Here is a 26,481-nt window from a genome sequence, read left to right on the forward strand (position 1 = left end):
ACAAAAACACTGTGATCTTGCACCGAGTACTCTTTGGTGGCCGTGTGGTTAAATGAAAACATTACTGGTTATAAAGAAATGGTGCTACTAGGTCGCTCCTTCTGATTGCTGATTATATGTCATACTTTTTTTGGTTTATCGTTTGAGTTCTCAACGGCTCTTTGCTTTTCCATGTTAAAGGGATAGTTCGGATTTTTTGACATGAAGTTGTATGACGTCCCCATCTGCATTGTAGTGCATCAACAGTGACTTACCCCGCCAGTTGGTCCCTTGAGCCCAGTTCTGGTCGGAGATCCCTGACGAAAAACGGAGTTCCGCTTAGTTGCTGCTGTCATTAAAGTAAAAGGTTTGGCTTCTCAAAACAAGATGCGTTCAAAAGATTAATACATTTGCATCACAAAAAATGCCTTCTCAAAAAAAATAGAATAATCACACCTCACAAAACACTCTTTATCTTCCGCCGTATTCCTGCACACCGACGCCTGTGCATTCTTGTGTATGTGATGAAGACACTCGCATCTTCTTCCGCGACGGAGCGCAGCAGCCATCTTGTTTATGTGTGTGTCCCACAGCGAAAGAAGATGTAAGCATCTTGATCACATACACAAGAGTGCACAGGTGACAGTGCGCAGGAATACGGCAGGAGATAATTATAAACGCAGAGCGATTTGTGAGGTCTGGTTTTTATGAGGCATTTTTCTGATGCAACTGTATTACTCTTTTGAACACATATTGTTTTGAGAAGCCAAAGTCTTTACTTAAGTGACCCCAGCAACTAAGCGTAACTACGTTCTTTGTCACGGACCTCCAACCAGAACTGTACTCATGGGACCAATTGGGGGGGTAAGTCACTTTTAATGCACTACACATCTATCTATCTATCTATCTATCTATCTATAGTATCTATCTATTCATCCATCTTTCTATCTTTAAAACTGTCGCTCCATTTATTATAATTTTTTAAATCTAACTTTAATCCTTGACCTATTTCAAAATAATTATTTGTGACACAATGTCCGATTTTTGGGTAGCTGTAATTGCTATAAATCTAAAAGACTGTCTTTCTCCCATTTCACCAAACAGCCTCAATCAATCTTTACGAGAAAGCAAAAACTTAAATGACTCAAACTGGCTCTCGCTGCGAAAAATAAAAAAAAATAACACACTGAGAACCACTTAGTTAGTCTTAACATTAGTGATACGCTCATTAAATTTTGCTCCTTCAATTGAAATCATCTTATCTTTTTTAACTTTTACCATGTTTGATCATTTGTGACATGCCATGCTGTTTTCAGCGTTGCCTTGAGCTTGGGGCACAATAAAATCTATTACATTATCATTGAATTAATTAGTTAATTTTTTTAAGACCTTCTGAATCCATCCATCCATCCATCCATCCATCCTGTAGGTTCTGGTCTACCTTATCATATAGATATATTCGGTCTGTGTACTGGCTGGCACAGAACTGCAGGCCCGGGTATGCAGGCTCAGCTTCGTTGGTGGTATCGCTGTCAGCATCACTGTCATTAGCATTAGCAGCACTTGGTTCTGGAAGAAGAAAACAGACAGTCATATAAGATAGATTACACCACAGCTCATCAAATTGAAACCAGAAGAAATATCCTATAGTGTAGCTATCACCCAATAGCGTACCTCGGTCCGGATACGGACCCAGTGATGGCCCTTTATGGACCCATGACAAATTCAAGTGAATGGGAGCTATAATATAATAATACGTATTGATATATAATCATGCTAGCGGATGGATCAAAGCGTCATATTTCGGGCGTAACGAGCCAATGAAATTGTTTGCTTACTTCCCGAGAAGTAAATGAGAGAACCATGGCTTTCTTCAAAGTAACAAAAGTTGATCAAGAAAAACGAATAGTTAAAAGTCAATGGATGGACCAATATACAGTGGTGTGACAAAGTGTTTGCACACTTCCTGGTTTCTTACTTTTTTGCATGTTTGTCACACTTAAATGTTTCAGATCATCAAACACATTTAAATATTAGTCAATGACAACACAAAATGTAGTTTTTAAATGAAACTTTTTATTGTTAAGGAAGAAAAAAAATCCAAACCTACATGGCCCTGTGTGAAAAAGTGATTGCCTCCTAAAGCTAATAACTGGTTGGGCCACCCTTAGCAGCAACAACTGCAATCAAGCATTTGTCATAACTTGCAATGAGTCTCCTACAGCGCTGTGGAGGAATTTTTGGCCCACTCCTCTTTGCAGAATTGTTGTCGTTCAGCCACATTGGAGGGTTTTCCAGCATGAAGCACCTTTTTAAGGTCATGCCACAGCATCTCAATAGGATTCAGGTCAGGACTTTGACTAGGCCACTCCAAAGTCTTCATTTTGTTTTTCTTCAGCCATTCAGAGGTGGACTTGCTGGTGTGTTTTGGATCATTGTCCTGCTGCAGAACTTAAGTTGGTTTCAGATTGAGGTCACGAACAGATGGCCGGACATTCTCCTTCAGGAGTTTTTGGTAGACAACAGAATTCATGGTTCCATTTATCACAGCAAGTCTTCCAGGTCCTAAAGCAGCAAAACAGCCCCAGACCATCACACTACCACCACCATATTTTACTGTTGGAGTCAGGCACTTTTTCTGCGGCGTTGCACATGCACACCGAAAGTTAAACTTTTGTCTCGTCAGACCACAGAGTATTTTCCCAAAGGTCTTGGGGATCATCAAGATGTTTTCTGGCAAAATTGAGACGAGCCTTAATGTTCTTTATGTCCAGCAGTGGTTTTCGTCTTGGAACTCAGTGTCTTTCTTATGGTGAAGTCATGAACACTGATCTCAACTGAGGCAAGTGAGGCCTGCAGTTCTTTGGATGTTGTTGTGGGGTCTTTTGTGACCTCTTGGATGAGTCGTTGTTGCGCTCTTGGGGTCATTTTGGTTGGCCGGCCACTCCTGCGAAGGTTCACTACTGTTCCATGTTTTCGCCATTTGTGGATAATGGCTCTCACTGTGGTTCGCTGGAGTCCCAAAGCTTTAGAAATAATGTTCGTTCTGGGGGGGCAATCACTTTTTCACACAGGGCCATTTAGGTTTGGATTTTTTTTCTCCCTTAATAATAAAACATTTACTGCATTTTGTGTTCAGTTTGTTGTCATTTACATGTGTTTGATGATCTGAAACATCTAAGTGTGACCAACACGCAAAAAAAAAAAGAAATCAGGAAGGGGGCAAACACTTTCACACCACTGTATGTTCATTCTTCCAGAATCTCGTGCCTAACTGTGTCTCACATGCTCTGGAACTATAGCGTTGGTCAAACACGGGAATGTGACGCGCCATTACGAGACAAAACAGACCATTCGAGGGTGAGAGGGCTGATAATAGCCCCTAATAACTTATTGCCCAGTCTGAAAAATCTACGAATCTTAACACATTCATTTACAGCACAGCAACGCGCAAATGAGTGCTCACTAAGGATTGTATGAATATTGGGACAAAAGAAAAACACTTCACTAACGGAAGAGTTGTGAAGGAGTACCTTACTCAAAAGTCAACAAAAAGAGGAATTGTGTGATAAAATCGTAACTACGACAATAACAACTAAATCTGAAACTTTAAGAGGGAGTGTGTACTGTTGCAACCTTTATTTTAAAGTGACAAATATTCTATTATTATTATTATTTATTATATTATTTAATATATATTATATATATATATATATATATATATATATATATAATATAATATAATATATATTTAAATGCAATGTAGGTGCCAATTTAATTGTGTTGTATTGAAACAATAGGGAGATGTGCAGGGTTTCATTACATCTGATATTCATGTGAGCTCATCTGCTTAATGCAATTGAAGGCAAAATGAGGTTCGGACCTTCGATGTGAAAAAAATTGCATAAACGGACCTTACTCAATTTTAATTGAAGACCTCTGCTATAGTGCTTGGCTTCAGCCAAGCAGACCTTGTGATTTAACACAAATTAGGCCTTGTCTTACATGTCACGTTTGCTCCTCCTGCCTTCTCCCCGTCTTTGTGTCGTCCCCGTTTTCAGAGGTCCTCGCTCAACCAGGAAGCTGGACAATTATGCCCCACTTGTTTCCCTGCGCTTTCCCTGGTCCTCTGCTCATGGCGCCTTTTGCCAGCTCGAGACAAAGCTAACTCGCTGTCTGCTGCTTCCTCCTTTGGTTTCGTTTAACTTTGTGTGCCTATCATTACAGAGAGTACAGTAATCCCTCCCTATTGCGGTTAATTGGTTCCAGACACGACCGTGATAAGTGAATTTCCGCGAGGATTCCTTATTTATAAATGGAACATTTTCATAGTTAGAGCATAGAAAACCTGTTTATGAACTTCTAAATAGGGTTTTGAAATATGAAATCACACCACAGTCACCTTTACACTCGTATTGTCCATTATACTGGGCATAATAATAGAAAATAAGACTAAATATAGACTCTCATGTTTCAGTTTCTGGACAGTACTTGCGGTGGCTATTGTCTCATCAATGTGACATTACTGGCACCTAGTGACCAGTGTACAATACTACATTTCACAATGTGTCTTTGAATGTGTTTCCTGAATGCCTTATATTTGTTTTTTAGTTCAATTTGCCGTTTTTATTTTTGAAAATGCTCAATTTGGGCCAAAAGTACGTAAAATTTCCTTATCCAAATATCCTTAAAAAAAAAATCCACTTTAGGCCGTAGTCAACCACAATCTATTAATTAATATATATAGTAAAACCGTGATAGTGTGAAGCGGCAAAATTCGAAGCACAATCTGGCGAGGGACGACAGTATAACTGTTTTTTGGCCTTATGCCTCTGCATCCGGGGTCCGGACCTACACAGCACTTTACACCTTGGTCTTCTTCTACTACTTTCGGCTAGTCCCATTAGAGGTTCTCCACAGCGTATCACGTGTGTTTCCATCTCCGGCTCCTTTGCATCTCCCTCCTCTTAATCACAAGCTAGGCCTTGGTAAAATTTTAAATTACAGGACAAGGTGAAACGAAGAACAAACTGATTTTAACCTGTTCTCTCACCTATTTGAAATCCAGTATGTCAGCCCAGTTTTTCAGCTGAGTAAACAAATACGCTGCCTGGCCCAAAAAAAGGTCGCCACTTGGATGTAACTAAGCACTAACTAACTAAGAGGCATAAATAGCATAAATAGCCAATGGATAATTAGCATAGGTGATTTCATTTCAGATGGCAACACGTTACTAACCCTAACTGATTCTCATTTCTTAAACAACCACGTCCAAAGACACATCCTGTGGTCATGCAAAAGATATTTAACTGCTTCAGAAGGGTCCAATTATTGGCATGAGAAAACACCTAAGACGATTGCTGAAACTACAAAAACCAGGTGAAGAACTATCCCAAGTGGAAGTGCAGTGGGGAAACTGCGCAGTGGTCCGGAGCTTCCATCATCAATACAAGCTCTTGACGAAAATGGACGCAACTCTGGACAGAAATACATTCTGTGATAGCACAAGCTGGTGGAAACAATGCCACTGTGAATGTGTGCCTTAGTCGAAGCAAAAGGCGGTCCAATGAAAAACAGTGTGTCACCTTTTTTTGGCCGGGCTGGGTAGCTCACCATTAGCGTGAAGGCTCATCTCTCAGCATTAATACAATAATATATTATTGCATAATAGCATTACTGTGCAGCACGTTAATCAATAATAGTGGTGGCTCGTCGGTGAGCGAGTTCCTTATCTATTTTAAGACTAATCTATACCTCACCACATTACATCTGAAGCACTTTTCAGTCCTCCCTGAAATGTTATTATTGTTGTGTAATCCTGCACAGCCACAGAAAGCCCATTTGTTGGGCAGAAACCTCCCAATTTATGTTTAACAAGTCCACGCAGCCATTTGGTGGGAAAGCGCACAAAAGGCAAAGCGACGGCGAGTGATAAAATGAGCGGAACAGGGGAAGAGAAGGAGGAGAGAGAGCAGGTCATTACTGTCAGCAGTGTAACTTGCTCATCCTGCCAGCATCGAGCAAGAAAAGGTCAGGTGGTGGAAATGAGACTGCCGCTGCTCTACCACGCTTCATTTAGACAATGACCTACAAGACGCTGATAATACTTGCTTTAAATCACTTCACGTGGCCCCGTGTCGGCCTGTGTGTGTGTGTGTGTGTGTGTGTCCACGTGAGTGTGCATGAGTGTCCAATTGACTCGCTCACTGGCTGACGTCCCTAATTCATCTCTAATCGCCCAGTTTGGTAGCTTGAGCTTGAAGACATGGCCATGGTGGGCCGTGTGATTAATTAGTAGGTTGAAAACAGCATTTAAAAGAGCTGTATTGTTTTGATTACATTCCCCCCCCCCCCCTTTTTGTTTGTCAGTATGCTGCCCTGCTGTATACATTTTACTCACCAAACAGATATATGACAAACCTCATAGCTTGGTGTCGTGATAACAATCTCCTTCTCAATACAGATAAGACCAAAGAGATGATCATTGACCCAAGAACAAGGGAAAAGGAGCCGCATAGACCCCTGTTTATTGGTGAGACTGAGGTGGAGAGGGTGAAAACCTTCAAGTTCCTTGGCACACACATCAGCGAGGACCTCACCTGGTCTCACAACACCCAACAAATTCTGAAGAGGTCCCAAAGGAGACTGTACTTCCTGAGAAGACTGAGGAAATTTGGCATGTCCACCACAATCCTGAGTTGCTTCTACAGATGCACTATGGAAAGTGTCCTTACCGCCTCCATCACTGTTTGGTACGGTAACTGTACAACACGTGATAGGAAGGCACTCCAGTGGGTGATCAAGACCTCCTTTCTTTTCGTGGGAGAATGAACAGAATAAGAGTTTCATTGCATGGTATAACTGCTGTTTTACCATGCACATGACAATAAAACTCTCTTGAATCTTGAATCTTGAACCTGACAAGGGAGTCAAAATTTTAAATTGAAGCGCACTCAAAACTTGTTTATTCTTTGCAGCGTTCAACCATTGCAACATCATAACAAACTTGCAAGAACCACACAATGTTCAGTTCATGAAAAATAGTACCACATAAAACCTGGTGCTCAACGAACTACAGTATATGTCAGTGATAACAATCGTGATGGTTGGACACCACATGATTTGTAGATATAAACACATAATTAACTTAATGTTTGATTCAAGTGGAGGAGTTTGGCCCCATAACTGTAGCCTACCTTCTTGCTTTGCAGCTGGTGTGTGATAGAAGCAAAGCAGAAGGCATTCAAGGCGCTTCCCATGCTAATTAACGCGCGAGATGGCGGTGGACACGAAATGTAACTAGTTTTATTGTAGTTGCAAAGTTTCTGTACTTGGTCAATATTATCTGTGTAGCAGAAATTGTGTGCGTATTTTGCAAACAGCACATCAATAATGACTTCCACTGCAAATCACTCCAATGATGTAACAATTATAACCACGGAATTTCCATTTCACCTACGACTCACAGAATAGAAGATCCTTGCAAAGATCTCTGCAGGTTCAGAGAACATGTCATGGTGGCGTTTTGTGATGGTCAAAATTAGTACTGTTTGACCTGGCAGATGTGTGTCCTATAGTGCAGTTTTTCCACATCTACTGTATAAAGCTCTTAATAAGGTGAGCAGCACGGTTCTAGATCTGCCCCATGTGTAAAGTGCCTTGAGATGACTTCTGTTGTAAATATTGACTTGACTTGACTTAAAGCCATGTCATTGTTTGAGGAGTGTGATATCATGTCTTGATATAAACATTGGCCATTTGGTTGCTAGCACCAACACTGTCCACTAATACTATAGGATGCTAATGAAGGAGATTTAGGGTTCTATTCTCTTTATTACAAGCTATAGTAGCATCAACATATTCCAAAGCTGCTATTTTAAAGCACAATTATGACATACAGTGTAGTTTAAAGGAAAACTGCACTTTTTTGGATTTCTGCCCGTCATCCACAATCCTTATGTGAGACATGAACACATATTTCTTACCCTTTTTTGAGCGTTCTACAGTAAAAAGAGAAAATGAGTTAGCATGAGCCAGCTAACAGTGGGCCTCATTCACGAAACGTTCTTACGCACAAATGTGTTCTTAAAGCCTTCTTACGAAGATTTTTGGCATTCACGAAACGTGTTCTTAACTCACAGTTCTTAGATCTAAGAACAAATTCTACGAACGCTCAGGAGGACTCTTACGCACAAGCAAAGCTTGCGCTTTCAATGCGCAATCGCCCTCATGATGGATTTTGCAACCTGATCCCAAAAAATGTAGTGCAAATAAAATATTCCAACAATTATTTATCATCAAAACAACTAAAATATACTCCATGGATAAATATATATTCAAATCCCAATTCATCCAAAAAAAAGGAGCTGGCTGGACGTGCGCTGCGCAGAGAGAGAATGTAAAGGGACCATTAGATTTATTTGCTGAAAGCCACGAATATTTGATGTCCCGCTTCAGGCTTCCCTCTCTGTTCTTGCAGGTGTGCAGGATCATCAGAATAACATCGCAATGAAACGTGGTGTGTCTATTGCGCACGGAGCACCCCCAGATAAGGACATGCGCCCCCAGCCACGTCTTGAGCCAGAGCACGGGGCTGCTGTATTAATTAGGCAGCGTCTAATCAAATGTAACCACAGAAAACATTAATTGTCACACACAAACTATGTATTTTGACTTTATTTTTCCATCATGATTGTGTAAATATTTTCTAGAGTTTCCAAAATGGTTTGGTTTCTGATTGATGGCCCACCTCCCGTTTCCTCCAGATCCCTCCGGTGCAGTCTAATCTTTTTTTTTAGTCTATTTTAAGTCAAACCACTTCTTTTTAACCTCTGCGGTGGCGCGTTTCTCCGTGGAAACGGCATTTATGTTTCCTGCAGTGGTGCTCCATGCCGACTCTTTTTGGATGGCCTGATGACCGGTGGATACACGTGAAAATAAGGTGGTCTTGTGTTCGCTCACTCCTTGTAAAAGCACCTCTATTTCAGTAGAATTGAAGTTTTTCTTTCGTTTGTTGTCCAGCTGCTTCTCAGTCTTGCCCTTGCGCGTTGCCATCTCCGCCTCCACCTGCCTGTTGCGCACGGCACATTTTTGACCTTATATAGGAAATAATAGGCGGTGACCTATGCAAATTAGGGCTCACATGCACGGGCATCGCAGTTGGCATTCATTAACCTAAGAACACCGGTGCGAACGATTATCCTTACTTAAGAACGTGTCGTGAATGTGGCGCAGTTTCCAACCCGCGCCTTCTTAAGTACACTTCTTAAGAAGACTTTTAAGAAGATGTTCGTGAATGAGAATGAGGCCCATTGCATGTCACGGGAAACACCTATTTCGACTATGAAGCCCTCTATAAAAAACCTCTAACAATGTTTTATCATTTTATATACATGCTGTGACCATGCATTAAGAGGTACATCGATGATAACATGTGATATTCACAGTATCTTGCCGTGTTTTGATGATTTCAAACATTACCGGAACTTCTTTCCTAGGTGCGCTGATTTCACAGAGCCCAATGATGGGAACTAACGCTACTTCCGTCAACAACCACAATAGCATAGAGTGTGTGTGATCGCTGTTGGTAATCACAGCAGACTTTGTCAGAGCCGCCGCCAACTACCTTCGGAGAAACGACGAACCAGAACCTTATCTTTTGGAGCCTGAATGTACAGCTCGCCAAACCATGCCAACAGAAACTGAGTGTTTCTGCTGCACTGAGTGGCATACACTGTTACCATCCATGGAAAGGCTGGTGTAGTATGGCAAGGAGGACATTGCTCCAAGACACTGCACCGCAAAAATTGTTAGCACTAACAAACCCCGCAGTGATAATAAATAAACTGAAACAGACGCCCCAGACCAGCTGGACCAGACGGACATCGAGTAAGTCACCATGATATTGATTGTGATACATGGAGCACATAGTGATTGATATCACAGCCACACACACAGTCCATCTACGTAGTCGTGTACGAAAAAAAACATGGACTCTACCCGTAGCTGCTCATGTGCTTGCTCTTGTTTCCCAGTCAGACGTCACTCACAACGCGTATTGCGAGGCGTCGTGTTACTCCGCCAGACATATATTTCTTCGTGTTAGCTGCCACAACAACAATATCGCTGTGGCTTACTTAATATACAGGTCAGTTATGTAAATGGAACACCGTTGGCAGTTTTTGGGCGTTTTTTTTTAGGGCTTTAAAGTCGAAGTAGGTGCCTTCCATGACGTGCAATGTTAGCTGGCTCACGCCAACTCGTTTTCTCTCGTTAGAACGCACAGAAAAGGGCAAGGAGTATGTGTTCATGTTTCTCATGAGGATTGTGGATGATGGGCAACATTTTCAAAAAAGTGCAATTTTCCTTGAAATAAAAGGCTTGAATGAACGAACATAAACTGTCAAAAAGAGGTGTTACTAGTAAATGCACTAGTTGTACTGTGGTGACTTCCCCAAATTTCTAATTTTCCCTCGCTGGTGTTAGTGTGAGCTCTACGCCTTGTCACTGGGCCACTTAATGTTATAACTACCAAGACAGGGAACCTATTTGGCCGTACAAAATAAAACTTCAGCTAGCTGTCCTCCTCCATCTGTAATGAAACCTAACAGCTTCACTATGTGCACCTGATATTTGTTGTAAGCAGTTCCCCCCTGCCCCCCTCCCCAATCGGCTGTTTGCAGTGGCGGAACACGCAAGCAGCATTAAGTGGGCTATTTATTTGATGGGGGCAATTCATCTTACAAAGCCGTCTTATTAGACTGTCACTTGCACAGTATGAACAGTGCCTTCAAATCACACGCCTTGGGATTTATCTGTTATTTTACTGCGAGGCAAAGAAAACAACGCCTAATTGGACTGAGTCATCTCATCTTCTGCAACGCCGAAACAAAAGATGAAAAAAAAAACCAAAATCCGACTGCATACTTCAAGAGCGTAGAAGTTAGGTGTAGCCGAGTCTGCTGCAGCGTTTGAACTAACATCCGGAAAACATGAATCTGCGTATAAATGTTGGGCTCATGCAGATCGCCGAGCCGACAGTCAGCAGAGCGTGCAAGGCGGCGGGGTGGGAAAGGAGTGATTGCTTGTGCGTGCTGTGAGGAAAGTAATCTCAGAGCAATCAAGAGGCGGGAGCGTCTGACAGCTCTGTGGCTCGCTTCCGAAAACCCCGGGCAGGTAGAGGGAAATCATTAGCCGCTGCTCCTGACCCCATAGGTCACTTTTATTGGACAACCTCTGTGTTTCATATTAAACTCGTACTGCCAGAAACAGACTGGCGGCGGCATGCAACAAACAAACTGAATAGCTGCATGATAGATGGATGACTATGAGCTGTGACCAAGGAATGTCCAAAGGGATGTGCCTCCTCCATTTCTGATCCAACAAGGAGAACTTTTGCTCTCCCCTAGAGCTGCTCGAAAAATAGGTGTTTTGCTCACCTCAACCATTTGTTTGCTGGGGGTGTGACTGGGGGAAAGTGACAAATGATTGCTCACACGTTGGATGTTACAGGGAGTTGACAGACTTTGCTAAAGCTGAAATTAACATATTTCACAGTCCTCCTTGTGGAGCATCCCTCCATCTTCTATGCCGCTTCTCCTCATTAGGGTCACGGGGTATGCCGGAGCCTATCCCAACTGACTTCGGGCGACAGGCGGGGTACACCCTGGACTGGTCGCCAGCCAATCGCACGGCACATTTAGACAAACAACCATTCACACTCACATTCATTCTTTGTCCCACGCTGTGCAGATAGACTGTTATACTGTATTTTTACCCTTTTTCTTTCACCTCAAATTTGGTGCCAAATGCTGATGCTATGTCAGGATGCATGAAGGTAAGATTGGATGACCTTATTGAGTGCGAATGTGCATATTTGTTCCATACAACCTCTCTGAAAACCAAACTCCAGGCTTGTACTGGTGGATGGTAAGTCTGTATTCATTTCGTGCTTTAAATTTTCCATAATACATGAAAAAAAGATAAATTATATTGCTATATTGTACGTATGTTTTACTGATGTGTTGATGACTAGCTAGTGTGCTACTAATGCTAGCTAATGCTAGCGCTGCTAGCTCGTCAGCCATGGTCACATCAACATAAGCCCCCAAATAGCTGTCCTCGGCTATGCCTACCGTTAACTAGCAGCTCGTACCCAAATTTTAGTTCGCAGCTAAAGCAAAAAAATCAGCCGAGAGACGGCTCGCAAGACGTGCGCACGTTAATCGCATATTTTTCAAAAATAGTCCCGTAAAAGGAAGTCCCGTTAACTTTGGCAGCCCTCATAGATATACAATTATAATACTGTACATTGTTGTGTTGCTGGGACTGCTTCCGACTTCCCAGCATGCCTTGAAGCACTTGTTTTCTAATGACTGTACTTTGTGTTCTGTCCTGTGAGCCCCCTGCACATGCACTGTGTGACAAGTTCACTGCGAGTTCAGTGTTGGTCGTTTCTTGCCCAATTAAAAGGTGCCGTCTACCATGGTAGGGTACTGCGCAGGCATGGCTGGGTATTGCTCGAGTGTTTGAACGTACAATATCCCGCCCTGTCCCTGCTCAGAGCATGCAAGCCACAGCCAACGTAACACTCCCACGCAGGAAAAGGTCACGTGAGTTTCTCTGAGACTGCATGTATGTGAGAGCACACGTCCGGCCCATGCCCGTGAACGAGAGACCGCCATTAATGCCACTTCCCCTTTTCGGCCCAAACAACAAGTCTCATTCGGTTTAACTCATAATTGTGAAGAATATTGACATGTTTTCTGTTCTTTGAAACGGCTGTTAGTAACATATGCAAGCCAGTGGTGGTGTTCTTATATTTTTGGGGTGAATAAATGTGTGTAATAGCACCTTTAAAGAGCCTCTTCCTTAAAGCGAGCTGAAGAGCCCCTCATCGTCTCTTGTGGGACTCAAGATCACAGGCCACACTAACACAAAGTTTTGATTTCAAGTAGTGCACCACAAAAAAGGTCCCACGGGTCGCAGTTGGCCACAACTTTGAGACCGATTGGGTAAAAGGTAAGGTCCAATTAGCATTTGCTGTCAGACATTACAGATGCCCAAGAAATGAAACTGATTATACAAAAGTCAATGCAGCCGACGTCAAGGGCACATTTTTCAATTCAACATGAAATAACGCTTTCACACTTTTTTGTCTCCATATCGCTACGCGCTGTCGCCTGTCCACTGTTGTGTATGTGTTCCACAGTGTTTACATGCGCAGTCTTCATCCGCTGTGGAACACAACAATGGACAGGCGACAGCGTGCCGTTATACGAACAGAGAGAATAAAACGCAGCGCGATTGAGAGGTCTGACTTTTTTGTCGGCAACGGTTTTGTGATGCACATTTATTACTCTTTTGAATGCATATCATTTTGAGAATCCAAAACCATTTAAGTGGAACTACGTTCCTCATCACAGAAATCCGACCAGAACTAAAAACATGGCCACCGTCAACCAAAACGTCTACATTGTGTTGCACTGCTATGATTCCGAAAAATTGAGCTAATACAGCTATCACTCTCGCTGTCACACCACATAGTGGAAACGAGATCCAGGTCCAAACAGTATTGTGGTGAGTTGCGGGCGCCATGTGTAACACTTGAAGGAACCCTGGTTCAAAAGCCAAAGACGTTCTCTCCAAGGCGTACTTGTCCTACACAGGGTAATTGGTTCTACATAATCAGATGAATGTATTAGTTTGTGTATCCCTTTGAAACCCTTAATCACACATGATTCACTTTACAATATTAGATGCTGTGTAACTGGGACTTTGTTTATTCCCATCCCTGACAACCATGCTGGTTTTTATGTGTATACAAACTGAGTGGACAGGTAGCAAAGCAGCTTGTGTTTCCAGGACTGGTTGGTGTGTAAAATTGATGAAATTACACCCAAGTGTACTTTATGATAACAATAATAAAAATAGCTAATCACACTTGTTCCCTGCTGGTAACCTACTGCACCTCAAGCTTTGCATGCAACTTTTCTCTGGGAGTTTTGACAAGCTTTACTTTGGAGATGACTGAGATTTTACTCAATATCTTCCTTCAATTCCTGTGTGCAGAAATAGGCAATATCCCCAAGTAGACACTCATAATAAGAGGAATAATAATACCTAGACCCATATGGAAGGAGATATAGTCCCTTATTGGTTTGCCGTGATAAAATTAAACAGCATTATATGGGCAGCACTGGCCAATTTTCACAGATATGAAAAGGAGAAGATTGCAGGTGGGATTACCGTTAGTGTGGTCAGAGAGGACGCAGCTGCCACCGCAAGTGCCGCCGCTGCCACCTCGTTCTCTCACTGATTGTTTGCCTTTGAGGTGCCGCTTGTCCTCCCCCTCTGCATCTCCTGCTTTCTGTTTGTCCTCCTCCTCCTCCTCCTCCTCGCTCTGTTTGCCTTTGTACGATTTCGGAGTTTGGGATTTCTGCAGGCTGAGCTGCGGTTCTCTGTCGGAGCCGGACCGAACATTGCACGCCTTCTCCTCCTCAGCTGAAGGTGTTAGCTGAGGCCCGGGTGGCTCTGAGGCAACGGAGGAACATAAGGAAAGAGATCGCCGTGAGTTTGCAGACACGGAAGTGGATCCGTCAATATGTCTCATTAATGACAACATTTGTCATCATGAATTAGTTTTAACGTACAATATGTGAGAAAGGATGAACGCATGGATGAATGACCTTGTCCTTTGAAGAAAGCGAGTGTACCTACCCACAGGAAAACTAATTAAGCAAACATAAAGAAGCTGGGTAAAATTTTGAAGCCACGTGTAAACAGGATTGGACACAAAAAAGCCAATTTTGGTGTAGCTCTGTGAAACAGCACAAAAAACATCATCCTTGGCAGAGATCTGCTACAACCTTTGGCCTTCCTGGAACACGTTCAAGAACTGTACATCTTGTTTTGACAGCAAAGTTGTCGAATGCAATTTACATCGAGAGTGAATGATCATTATGCGACATTGTTTTCCTAATTGCTCTCCTACATTGTCGTGGATGTGCAATCAACATTAACAAAACAATCCTAGTAATTGGCACATCTGTGCAGTGCTCTGCCCAGGTGATCATTGCAGGCTTACAGAGCTCATTTGGACACCCTTTGAAATATCAAACTCGTTCTGCAGTGTGATAATGTCATACCGGAAAATAAAAGATCAGGCAGGATTTTAAGACACAAAAAATGGTAATGATACAAGGATTATGTCATAACCATTCACAGAAGGAAAGGAAGTGAACAAAAATGAACAAAATGGGCACCCGGAATGAGAAGTCCCAATTGTTTGAAAATGCGAAATGACAATGTAATAGTCAATTTACACCCACTTAAATTGTGAATTGTTTGTTTTAAGTTGCAAATTGAGTATTACATTGTCATTTCATCGTTTTCTTAAAAAGGGCACATTTAAAGGGATTTATACATACAGCACCTGTCAACATTTGCATTTGAAAATAAGGGAAAATGAGGGAAAACAAGGGAAATTCTGGTCTTCCACCAGCAAACCCGGGGGGCGGCAGTGGTGGTGTGTTGCTGGACACCCCTGTGGCGCAACTCCTTTACTGGCATGCTTATTTTATTTTGGAAGGCTGACTTTACTGGCTACAGGATGTATTACGGTGATGTTGCGGAGTGGACTGGAAGCGGTGCTGCCCTGGCAGAACCGGAGAGAATTTTTACAACAAAGTTATAATATTTGCGAAGTCCTGGAAACTATTAAAATGAGAGGACGCCGGTAAAGAAGAGTAAAATACGGTGAGTTTCCCAGTGAATGCGGGAGGTGTGGTTTTATAATGGACGCGACGTACCACACAAGAAGCCTTGTTCAGTCACGCCAGCAGCAAGAGCATCACTTTAAGAAAGTAGTGATTGGCAATTAGGGGCGCCACCATCCAATATTGACCTTGTATATCAGCAAAGAACGAGTAGCCTGCATTTAAAATTGCCGATATCGACATTCTGATACGAGCGGTCCATTCAAGACTCCTGAGTTTTTCTCATACCTACTGTTGCTGACTTTATTTCTCTGAGCAATATCATGTGATATCACATTCCACACTACAAAATATGTAATAAAAGTATACATGATTCATGCTGATATCAGATCAAATCCATATTGCTATCAGGCGATACTCAAGGCTGCAATAGCGATAGTGCATAGGAAGCAAAAGAGGAACGCCCCTATCGGGAATTGCTTGATTGAGCTTCCGTTTCTCTCGAGTTCTTATGAGTCATTCACTAAAGTGCATCGGGTACTCGGCTCACTCGCCACCGAGTGCATGTGCAGGCACACATGCGTAACAACTTGCACCCATGAGACAGTGAAACTCGAGTCTTCATCAATCACCCATGAGGCAATGAAACACACGGGCTGAGCGAGTGAATGGTTCGTTTGTCGAGTCTGTAATGCAGCTTTGGCAGGAAGGAGACAGGAGAGTTGATTTGAAGCAAGGATCAGATCTGTTGCTCTTCTCCACGGGCCTAATAAATTTCGCCCCAAAAATATGAGCGCAGGTTGCACTATAAAAACCCCTGGGTTAGGAGTGAGAACCAATGACCCACAGGGTCAAGGTTTGGGTGGATTGTTCATATTGAGATCCGACACTGTGTATTTTCTGTGACCTGAGTTCAGAATTGGGTATGTTTGGTCAAAAACGTCGCGCTTTGTGTCATAGTTTCCCATTGACACTTTTTGTGAGTGCCACAGTCACATAACTGATTTTGTGCTCCCAGAGGGGGAAAAAAAAATGAACATAAGTGAGTCTGTCCAACTTTCAATCGTCTCACTGTCCTCTTTATCCGTATCTATCGCTCGTTTCTATCTTCTTTCCCAGTATGTCTCACCCATTCTTCCGTGTCTCTCGCGTCACTTCTTTCCTCTTTCATCTGTCTCTCTTGGACGTTTAGCGCCAATGCACAGATTTGATTGGCTGAGTGGCATCACATGGGATGCCTTAACTCGCATGCAGTTGGTTAGTGTATTTCCTGAGCTGATCAACCGGTACCATGAAGCCTAAAAAAAGATGCACTGGTCAAAATAGAAAGGCCCCGTCAAAACTTAAAATACTTTAACAATTTATTTACTGCAGGGCCAGGTCAGTTTTAGAGTGGCATCTGGGTCCGCTCTCGGGCCGTGGCCCGCCAGTTAGTGATCCCTGCGGTAACTAAATGATGAAAAGGTGAGTCTCAAGACTTTGGTTCATATAGTGCATTTTCTACTGTACTTTCTTTTGTTCACATACTGATGTTTAGGTACTGCTTTAGACAATAATGCAGTTTTTATATAAAAAATGTGTCTGTTAGTGCAGAATCTTTTTTTTTTTTATTCCCCTAAAGCTAAATCACATCCTCTCACATTATTTGTTAAGTTGAGGTGTGAAACCTAACAAGTGCTGAGATTCAGCGACGGGCTAATTAGTTATCCTTCCTCCCTGTGACTTGTTTCTTCAAAAGGCCAGTCCGCGGACGACTTTCTCAAATGTCACACAAGTCTCTGGGCACCTGGCCTCGCCGCTGCCCCCCTTCCCTAACAAGCCGAGCAAGACCGTCAAGAGAGACGGCTCAATTTGTGTTGCGCCGTCCCCACTGAGGAAGATGTTAGCGGTGAAATCCTGCAAAGCCTTGACATGACTTTCCCAATCAAATCTCTTGTTTCATCTGCAAACGAGGACCCCATTAGTGTCTTGATAAGGGTTCAAAATTGAGTTTTGAGTTAACATTAAAACCACACCACAAACAAGCCAATTAGCCTGTGAGGACGGTGTATTAAATAAGAAAGATATAGGTTGTCCTGGAGTCTGCAGGGAGTCCAACAACTGTTGGCTGCAGGAAAAACATTTCCCAAAGACGATGAAAGTGCTGCATATCAAACATTTAAATATACAGCCAGTCAGAGCCATTCAACGCTACAAATGAGATAAAAACAGGACGGGGATAGCGCAAGAGTAAGGACAAACCCTCTTCCTGTGAGCTGCTTTGGCGGGTGTGCTGAGAGACAAATTACCTGTGCAACAACTGAAGCTCAGCATGACATCACACTGGTTACAGTTTCACAAGTAGATGAATTTCAACAAAAAATGTTTGTGGGGGATGGTTCTACTCTGCTGTCATTATACATTATTTTATTTTGCTACAAGTACAATCTTCTAACGAACCCACCCGAGATCACATTCTGTCATTCCAGGTGAGCTGTAATGCATGACAGTTTAATTAAAAACAATTCTCCATTATGAAATATACGCCGCAACAGTGTTCAATTTGTGTCCAGTTAATGAAGGCTGCTGTTGTTGCCATCTGGAATCAGATACATTTCTCCATCCAGATGCAAAATCCAGAGGTGCTACACTTTACACATGGCAGTCAGAAGACGGATGGAGGGACAGATCAAATCAAATAAAGGACTTGCCAATTCCACTCCTTACCCCTTCTCTTACGCCCGGTCCACACGGGAATGCTCCTTGAGATTTTATTATTTTTTTTATTTTTTGGCGGGTTAAAAAAATGTGTATCCACATTTTAAAACTCACGCGGAGTTAAAAGCCAGAAAATAAAAGTGTTTTTTTTTTTCTTCTAGGATCTTTTGATCTACTTCACTTTGTCAGGCAGGTCCTATTTAAGTGATTTCTTGATTGAGAACAGGTGTGGCAGTAATCAGACCTGGGTGTGGCTAGAGAAATTGTACTCAGGTGTGATAAACTACAGTTATCTTATTTTTTCTTTTTACCCTGTCCTGTCCAGCTTTTAAGGCAGATAGAATTATAGATCTAACTGCCCTCAAGTGCTCAACAGATTTACTCTGCTAGGGAGAAGAATTTATTTGACTTTGATGCTTGTTATTATGCGGCCGGACCGGAGCAGGAGGGGACAGAGAAGAAGAGAAAAGAAAACAGAGGGGGGAGTGCGGGGATAAGAGGGGGACAAAAAAAAAAGACAGAGACAAGGACAACAGCAGCAACAACAATTGTGACAACAACAGAAACATACAGGACTACATCAGCAAATGTCTGTGATGACTATAAAAGTGTGTTTTAAGACGAGACTTAAAGCATTCAACTGCAGGGGCCGTTTTTACATGAGGGGGGAAGAGTGTTCCACAGGTTGGGGCCGATTACACAAAAGCCCTGGTCTCCCCTGGTCTTAAGTCTCGCCTTAGGCACCACTAGTCGGAGCTGGCACTTGGACCTCAGTGAGCATGCTCAAGTGTAAATTTGGATGAGGGATGAGATGTATTGAGGGTCCAACCCATTCAATGCCTTCAAAACAAACAATAACATCTTAAAATCAACTCTAAAACGAACACGCAGCCAGTGGGGTGATATGCTCCCTTATTTCGGCTGAAAGAGACTTAGAATCAATTTTATTTTCATTGGGTTTTTTTTCTTTTTTCGTTTAATTTATTATGCTATTTTTTTGTTTAATTTTTTTTAAGCGCTTGACATTCCACCTACAGTGTTAAATACTCTTGAGAAATGAAAGTTTATTGCTTTTGATACGGCGCACTCGCGTTAGTATGCCATCTATTACCATCAGTGACAAAAAGGGCCTCGAAATAATGTTGACAATAATATCGTTACGGCAATAATTTGTTAAGGTTAAGAATTTGTTATGGTGACAGGCCTATTGTTGTTTTATGGGTGTGAATATTTGTCTGCATGTCCATGGCTGTGTTTTGGTGAGTCTGGTTCTTGGAAAGCGTCCTCAGTGTGATGTCATAACCAAGATGGTGGCAAATGCCAGAGGTGCATCTTTCCAACTGAACCCATCCGTGTTCCGTGTTAGTGCCAACTAAAATGGTGTTCCGCATCAATTAACCTGCACCTGCATGAACCAGCACAAGTTAAAATGACAAATATAAAGATTGTAATGGTCTTAATGAACATGTTGTGAATTCCACTGCTACAGTGTCAATGAAAACTGAATTTTTGATACAGCTCTCTTAATGGATATCAATCGACTGAACCAGTGCCGCCAATGTTATGGCCTGTAACTGCATATTCTCAACATGATTTGTGTGATTTTGTGTGTGTGTGTGTGTGTGTGTTTGCATCCCTCATAATGATGTCATACATGCTCAGACGCCTCCCCACTGATGAGACCGATCAAAATTTCACAGAGCCGTGTACAGATGTAACTCAGTCACAGGCCGACATATCAGCCAGAGCCAGCTCATCTTTTCCCAACTTTTGTGCCAGACATTTGCAGCGCTCTTGCTCTCTCGGTTTGACAGGTGAGAATTATACTGAGAATTTGTCATCAGCAGAGAAAGGGAGAGAGGGAGAGGGAGAGAGAGAGAGAGAGAATGCGAACGAGCCAATATTCTCCCAGCTGAGCTATTTCAAAAAATGGCAAGCCAGCGTCCAATCACACATCTTATTCTGGAATGCTGCTTAGAAGTGGTGTGTCAACAGACTGATATGGCGGAGAAAAAAAATGGAGAAAGTAAGTGTGGGCCTGTCCTACCGGATGTGACACCTGAAGAACAGCGTGGCCACTCGCACATCTCGCAGTAAGGCAGCAGGGCGCTGTTGGAGTACGTACATGCCCCGCAGGCCCACGTCTGTGTGGAAGGGTCCGACTCTGACATCTCCTGATGAGCAGAGAAGATGGGCGACGTGCTACCCCGCTGCGCCAAACTTTTCCTGCCCCCGGATGCAGACCTTCGGCTCGAGCTGGTCTGCAACGCCCGGAGCCTCTTCAAACAAGGAGAGAAGTTGTTGTCACCTGTGACAGACGTTTGAGAACAGGATTTTTCCTTCTCCTCTGTCTTTCTCTCAGAGTTCTTTCCACCGTCAGGTGCAGGATTGCTGGTTTTGGAGGAAGTGGATGGGAACTCTTTATCTTGCATTCTTTTCCTCTTCTTCTCCTTGCTGGCACCCGGTGAGAAGAAGTTCCGAATATCATGCTGTTTCTCCTTCTCAAACTAAGGGGAAAAAACAACCTTATTATCAACCCAACTGTAACATTTATCTCAGCTGCATGTTACGTGTCCTCGTCATACAAAAGCAACACTTTCTGACATAATTATGTCTTGGTGTCGCACAAAAACACAATTCACCACCTGGTGACAGATGATGAATGGTTACAGCAGTCTAAAGCCCAGACGCAGCTTTTACGCTGTTGGTTTGTCTGACAGTAACATTATTTTCCACACTAAAAAAAAAATGGTGCCACAAACACACCCGGCGGTCCCATATGGATCATGGATTTTGCACAGCGGACCAAAAGCAAACCACTTCAAAAGTGTTGTGCAATGTGTTTTTTTTTCCCCCTGATCGTACATGTTTTTAATAAAAAATGGTGTGATTCTGACTCCATATTCTTTAAAAACAACAAAGATTAACATATCTTCTTCCCTAAATGATCACTCAGCTAAAATATGACAACGAACTTGCCTGAAAAATACTCTACAGTGTTTCATTTGTCAAGTATCATGAATCAATTTCACATTCTCACATGAGTGAAGTACACTTCATCTTCTGCCGTCCGCCCAGTGTTTGCCTCCAAGGGAAGTATCATCTCACAAGGCGTCCAGGCGCTGGCAAAGTTAAGGAAGTCCCATCTGTCCTTGTCTCCTTCCTCGGCCGTCAGGTATTCCTTCCTTCCATTCAGAGTGCTGCCCGTCACCGTTTCCTTTAAAGACAACATTCTGACTCTGTCCAAACTGAGTGGTATGCAGTCAGGGCCAGCAATGCCTTCTCTGCTAGCCTAATAACTAGCAGAAGCACGCACTGGCCTAAATTTACATCTTCAATCCTAGTATTCCTTGCACTGCTTCTCGTAGTGTATGTGTATCTGAGTTTTATTGTCCAACCAGATTTCAGGTTCTATGTGTTGCCATGTGAATCTAATCTGCCCGAGGCCTTCAGAATCGGGAGTTCTGGCACCCAAACACTATTAGCAATGGAGCTGTTTCTTTAACCGACCAGATTTCAAATTCCAGTAGTCGGCTGACAATAACGTCAGAATGTTTCCGTCTTCTGATTGGTTGATCATAGCAAAACGGTTTGACAAGCCAAGTTTCGCCCTCACTGACTGAGTGAGGGGGAGAAATTAACATCTCTACTGGTGAGTAGATGTGTTTTATTTAAAAGTCTTACGTTATTTCGATAAATATTGATTCACAACTGCTCCAGATGATGTTGCAGAGTAGAACCCTTCATCACCAAGCTGTTGCATTTACGTGCGTTACATTTGGCTGAGCGCCGTGGCTGACCGATGGGAGTTAATAGTGCTAAAAAAGTCAAAGCCGTGCGTGTCTGTAACAATGTATTCAAAGATAAAGAGTTAAGCGGGTGTCTTGCTCAATTAATAATGGTATTGCAGTGACCTGGCAGTTATGTATAATGTTAGTCCATTTTTTTTGTAAGCAGCTGGATGGTGCAGTGGGTCACGATGCTGGCACTTTGCAGGGGAAGAGGGTTCCAAAGCCACTCAGGGTGAATGGCAACATTCAGCAATACTGTATATGTCAATCAGGGGCCCTTGGAATTGTCCTAACTTTTCTCCCCCATACGGCACTGCTCGCGGTGTCTGCCTATAAAAATTCTGGCCGGTTAAGTCTCCACTGAGGGCCCAGGTACCAAATGCGCCACCCGCCACTGTCCAAACTATATTAAGGAGCAGCGTGTGCATTTTGACTAAATGGAAAGTAGCGATGTTTTGGACAGATGACCAAATACAAACCTGGAACAGTAGAAACAGTTAGCTCCTATAGGTTGATGGGTTAAATTTAAATCACGGTCACGTGTTTCAGTGGCAAATAACACTTTGGATGAAACCTTGTTAATGTTATCATGTGTGGAAGGTGGATATATAGAACAAAAACTCATGACAGAAACCTCCTCCAATCCTAATCTTAACACGACTATGATTTTGTTGAATGGAAGGTTAAGACATGCTTGTGATGATGCATATTACAAACTGGCTGCCATCTCCCACATGCAAAATCTTATTTCATCTACTGGATTTGGCGAGTGGCCCCGACAGTAATGGCCAAGATAGAAGCAATATCAGTGTACCTTCCTGTTCAGCATGGACCACATGACGGTGTCAAAGGTACCCTTGGCGATGAGGAAGTGTACGTTGACAGACGATGTTTGCCCGATGCGGTGTGCGCGATCCTCAGCCTGCTTAATGTGCCCAGGGTTCCAGTAGAGCTCGGCAAACACCACATGGCTTGCAGCGGTGAAGGTCAAACCCTGGTGAAGACGCAAAAATGCATGCTCAAAAAAAGCCTCTTTAGAAATGAATCACAAACACACACATAAGCGGAAACATACAGTATATACTGTTGCACTACAGTTGAACTATTTCAGGGTGTGTATTGGCGTTTGTGTGTGCGTACCTGACCAGCTGCCTGGATACTTAGGATGGCCACTCTTGTGTCTGGGTCATTCTGGAACTTATGAACTAATTGGATTCTCTCAGAGGACGGGACGCTTCCATCAATACGAATATAACCAGCCTATGGAAATGTAAAAAAAAAATGAATAAAAAAGAAAAAGCACTCTGAGAGCGCAGATATCCTCCAAGTGCCATAGTTCCCCCCAAATTGTGATTTACACCACAAATATTAGTCCTTACATATTTAGATTGTTAATGTTAGGATGCTAGCAATGCTAACATGCTAATGTTAGCATGTTAACACCTCACACGATAGTCTCTACCAAAAGCAAGTCTTTATATAAGTGTCTACCTATGAAAATGGCTAAAATTGCTACTATGCTAATGTTAACATGCTAGCAATGCTAGCATGCTAATGTTAGCATGTTAACACCTCACATGATAGTCTCTACCAAAAGCAAGTCTTTATATAAGTGTCTACCTATGAAAATGGCTAAAATTGCTACTATGCTAATGTTAACATGCTAGCAATGCTAACATGCTAACGTTAGCATGCCAACACAAAATATAATAGTGCAAGTGTTTTTATATGTGTCTAGTTATGAAAATGGCTAAAAATGCGACTATGCTATTGTTAGCATGTTAGCAATGCTAACGTGCTAATGTTAGCATGCTAACACCTCGCATGATAGTGCTAAGTCTTTATGTAAGTGTCTACCTATGAAAATGGCTAAAAATGCTACTACGGTAATGTTAACATGGTAGCAATGTTAACATGCTAACACAGCGTGGAACGGTTTGAATCGGTTGAGAAATATGGAAGTAGTTATAACTCTTTAGATCAAAGGCATTTTGCATTCTGAAAATGGGAAAGTCAAGAAAAGTGGCAATTCTAGGTTTATGGAAAATGGCAAGAATGTTCTTAATTGAATGCTTTGATGTTGGAACGGTCTGAAACGGTTGAGAAATGTGGAAGTAGCTAGAACTCTTTAGATCGAAGGCATTTTGCGTTCCAGAAGAAAAAAAAAATTGTGTTGTGGCTAATAGCGTTCATGTCCGGACTTTTTGAACGAGTCGATGTTGGAATGAGGCGAATCGGTTGAGAAATATGAAAGTAGTAGTCGGTAATAGCAGTTTTACGGGAAAGTGTGAATTTTGGGAACATTTTCACATTTTTTCAGTATAAATATAGGTAGCCTGAATGTCCTAAACGTGTTGAACAGTTTGATGTTGGAATGGCTTGAGTTGGTTGAAAAATGTGGCAGTAGTAGCGAGTAATAATTAGTTATAAGGGTGCATTTTGGGAACATTTGGAATTTTGGATCGCACCCAAAATTGAATCAGTTTTTCCATATCCCATTTCCAGCAGCCTTTTTTCAAATTCTTGAACACAGACAGCCCCGACGTTCGCCTGGACGTTGCACTACAAGCTTTGCAACCTTCAAAAACAAGCCATGAGTGTTTTTGATTCAAAGTTTTTATTTGTCAGGATAATAATTCCTCTTTTCAAACACTAGCATACAGTCTGCCAGCCATATTTGGTATCTTCTTTATCCTTATGTATTCTATTTATTTAGCTTTATTTATCCAGGTTTGTCCCATTGATATCAAAGATCTGTTTTACTAGACAGACCTGGCATTTGAAAGAGAAACATGCAAACGCAATTGGAGTGATGTTGCGTGACCAGGGTTATGCACACCCTTCCTGGATTTGAATAAAAGCTTTTACAATTGCTGAAAAGGGCGGTGAAGGTTTCGCGCCGTGCACTGCAGACAGAGGGGATTGTATTATTATGTACTTTGTATTATGGATGTTTTTGTGACAGACGTGCAAATGAACAAAACTAAGTGGAGGGATAGTGATGAATTAACAGCAATACACAGCACTATTTTGTTGGAGCAAACAAAGGGAGCAGCAGCTGAGAGTTCATTCAAGCACAACTTGGCTGCGTCGCTAATGCACCATAGCGAGTGTTATTTTCTTTTGTTTGGGTCCTTGGGTCATGCAGAGCTGCTGCATGTTCACACTGTGCAGCTCCAGCACGCGTGGTAAATGTAACTGCAGTTGCGGGAATATCAAGCGGTAGCTCGCTAGGAAGCAACAGCGAGGCCTGTTTGACTTCTCATGGTTAAAGGTCACGACCAAGCATCCGTCTGCTGTCAACAACATCTCAAGGCCGTGAATCATTCCGAAAATAACCTGCTGTTGCGACACCTGTGCTTTTCTGTGGAATTTGCTCTACTGTATACAAGAACTTGGTACTTTCATATGATCAGTCACTCCGCTCCTTCTCACCGCAATCTGTTGCAGAGGACACCTTTATTTAGCCCCACTGTACTAATTGGTGAGTGCGAACACGCAGGAAGGAGCGTCTCGCAGACAAAGGTGTTATCGCACATTGTCGTTCTGAATTACGTACATCCAACACCTCCTCGACCTATGCCGCACACACACTCTCAAACCCTCCCGCTGGTTGCCAGCGCTGAGCTAAGTGATGCTGTTTGCTCGTGACGACTTGTGAATTACGCCTCGGGAGAGAAGTTGTGGAAGTAAAAGTTTACTTTCTGAGTCAGAAAATGTACGCGGCGTGAGGAAAAAGGAAGGACGCGTCAGGCTTTGTGATTGTGTTTAAAACGCAAATATATAAAACATGGCAGGGTTATTAGCTGAAATAGTCGTGCATCACCTGGTTTATTAGTAGCTCTTAATGGTCTTTAGGTCTTAATGTCAGCTTCAGACAAAGTAGATGTTGTAATATTTCTTTCATCAGCTACCGATGCTTTCCTTGAGCTTCCTCTTCGACGTCTGATGTTTGTGCAATGCTTCTGATTCACTTCACATCTTCTCTCAGATTCCTTTGACCCATTAACAGCACTCTGCTTTTCATGTTTTCACCTCTAAATGCACACGGGCAAAACCTACCCTACCCGATTGAAATTGAGCGTAGACACTCAGGGTGCTATTTATTGATTGTATCAGCAATACACTGATACAATCCAAGACACACCTGGATACATGAAAACATGTCTGTTGGTCACATGTTCCGGTACTTTTGCTCACATGAAAAGTGGGTGGGTTCAAACAAAAGGTGCCATCTACTCTGTGTTGTGCTTCCGATCCAGATTAAATACCTGGAAATAATATCTGAAATGTTGCTG

General features: G+C 42.5%; 1 protein-coding gene across 4 annotated transcripts in view; it reads right to left on the minus strand.

Annotated features, from left to right (window-relative positions):
• The window catches only part of zranb3 (zinc finger, RAN-binding domain containing 3), a 101,159-nt gene that overhangs the window by 34,782 nt on the left and 39,896 nt on the right, over window positions 1-26,481 (minus strand). For all 4 annotated transcript variants that reach the window (XM_054790434.1, XM_054790424.1, XM_054790453.1 and 1 more), the window contains 6 exons: window positions 23,324-23,443; window positions 22,998-23,177; window positions 21,433-21,609; window positions 20,440-20,899; window positions 14,227-14,511; window positions 1,421-1,548 (listed from right to left, as the gene is read on the minus strand). In XM_054790434.1, the coding sequence (XP_054646409.1) occupies window positions 1,421-1,548; window positions 14,227-14,511; window positions 20,440-20,899; window positions 21,433-21,609; window positions 22,998-23,177; window positions 23,324-23,443 (1,350 nt within the window). The remainder of the gene's footprint in view (window positions 1-1,420; window positions 1,549-14,226; window positions 14,512-20,439; window positions 20,900-21,432; window positions 21,610-22,997; window positions 23,178-23,323; window positions 23,444-26,481) is intronic.

The sequence above is a fragment of the Dunckerocampus dactyliophorus genome, chromosome 1 (assembly GCF_027744805.1).
Source record: "Dunckerocampus dactyliophorus isolate RoL2022-P2 chromosome 1, RoL_Ddac_1.1, whole genome shotgun sequence".
Taxonomy (NCBI): domain Eukaryota; kingdom Metazoa; phylum Chordata; class Actinopteri; order Syngnathiformes; family Syngnathidae; genus Dunckerocampus; species Dunckerocampus dactyliophorus.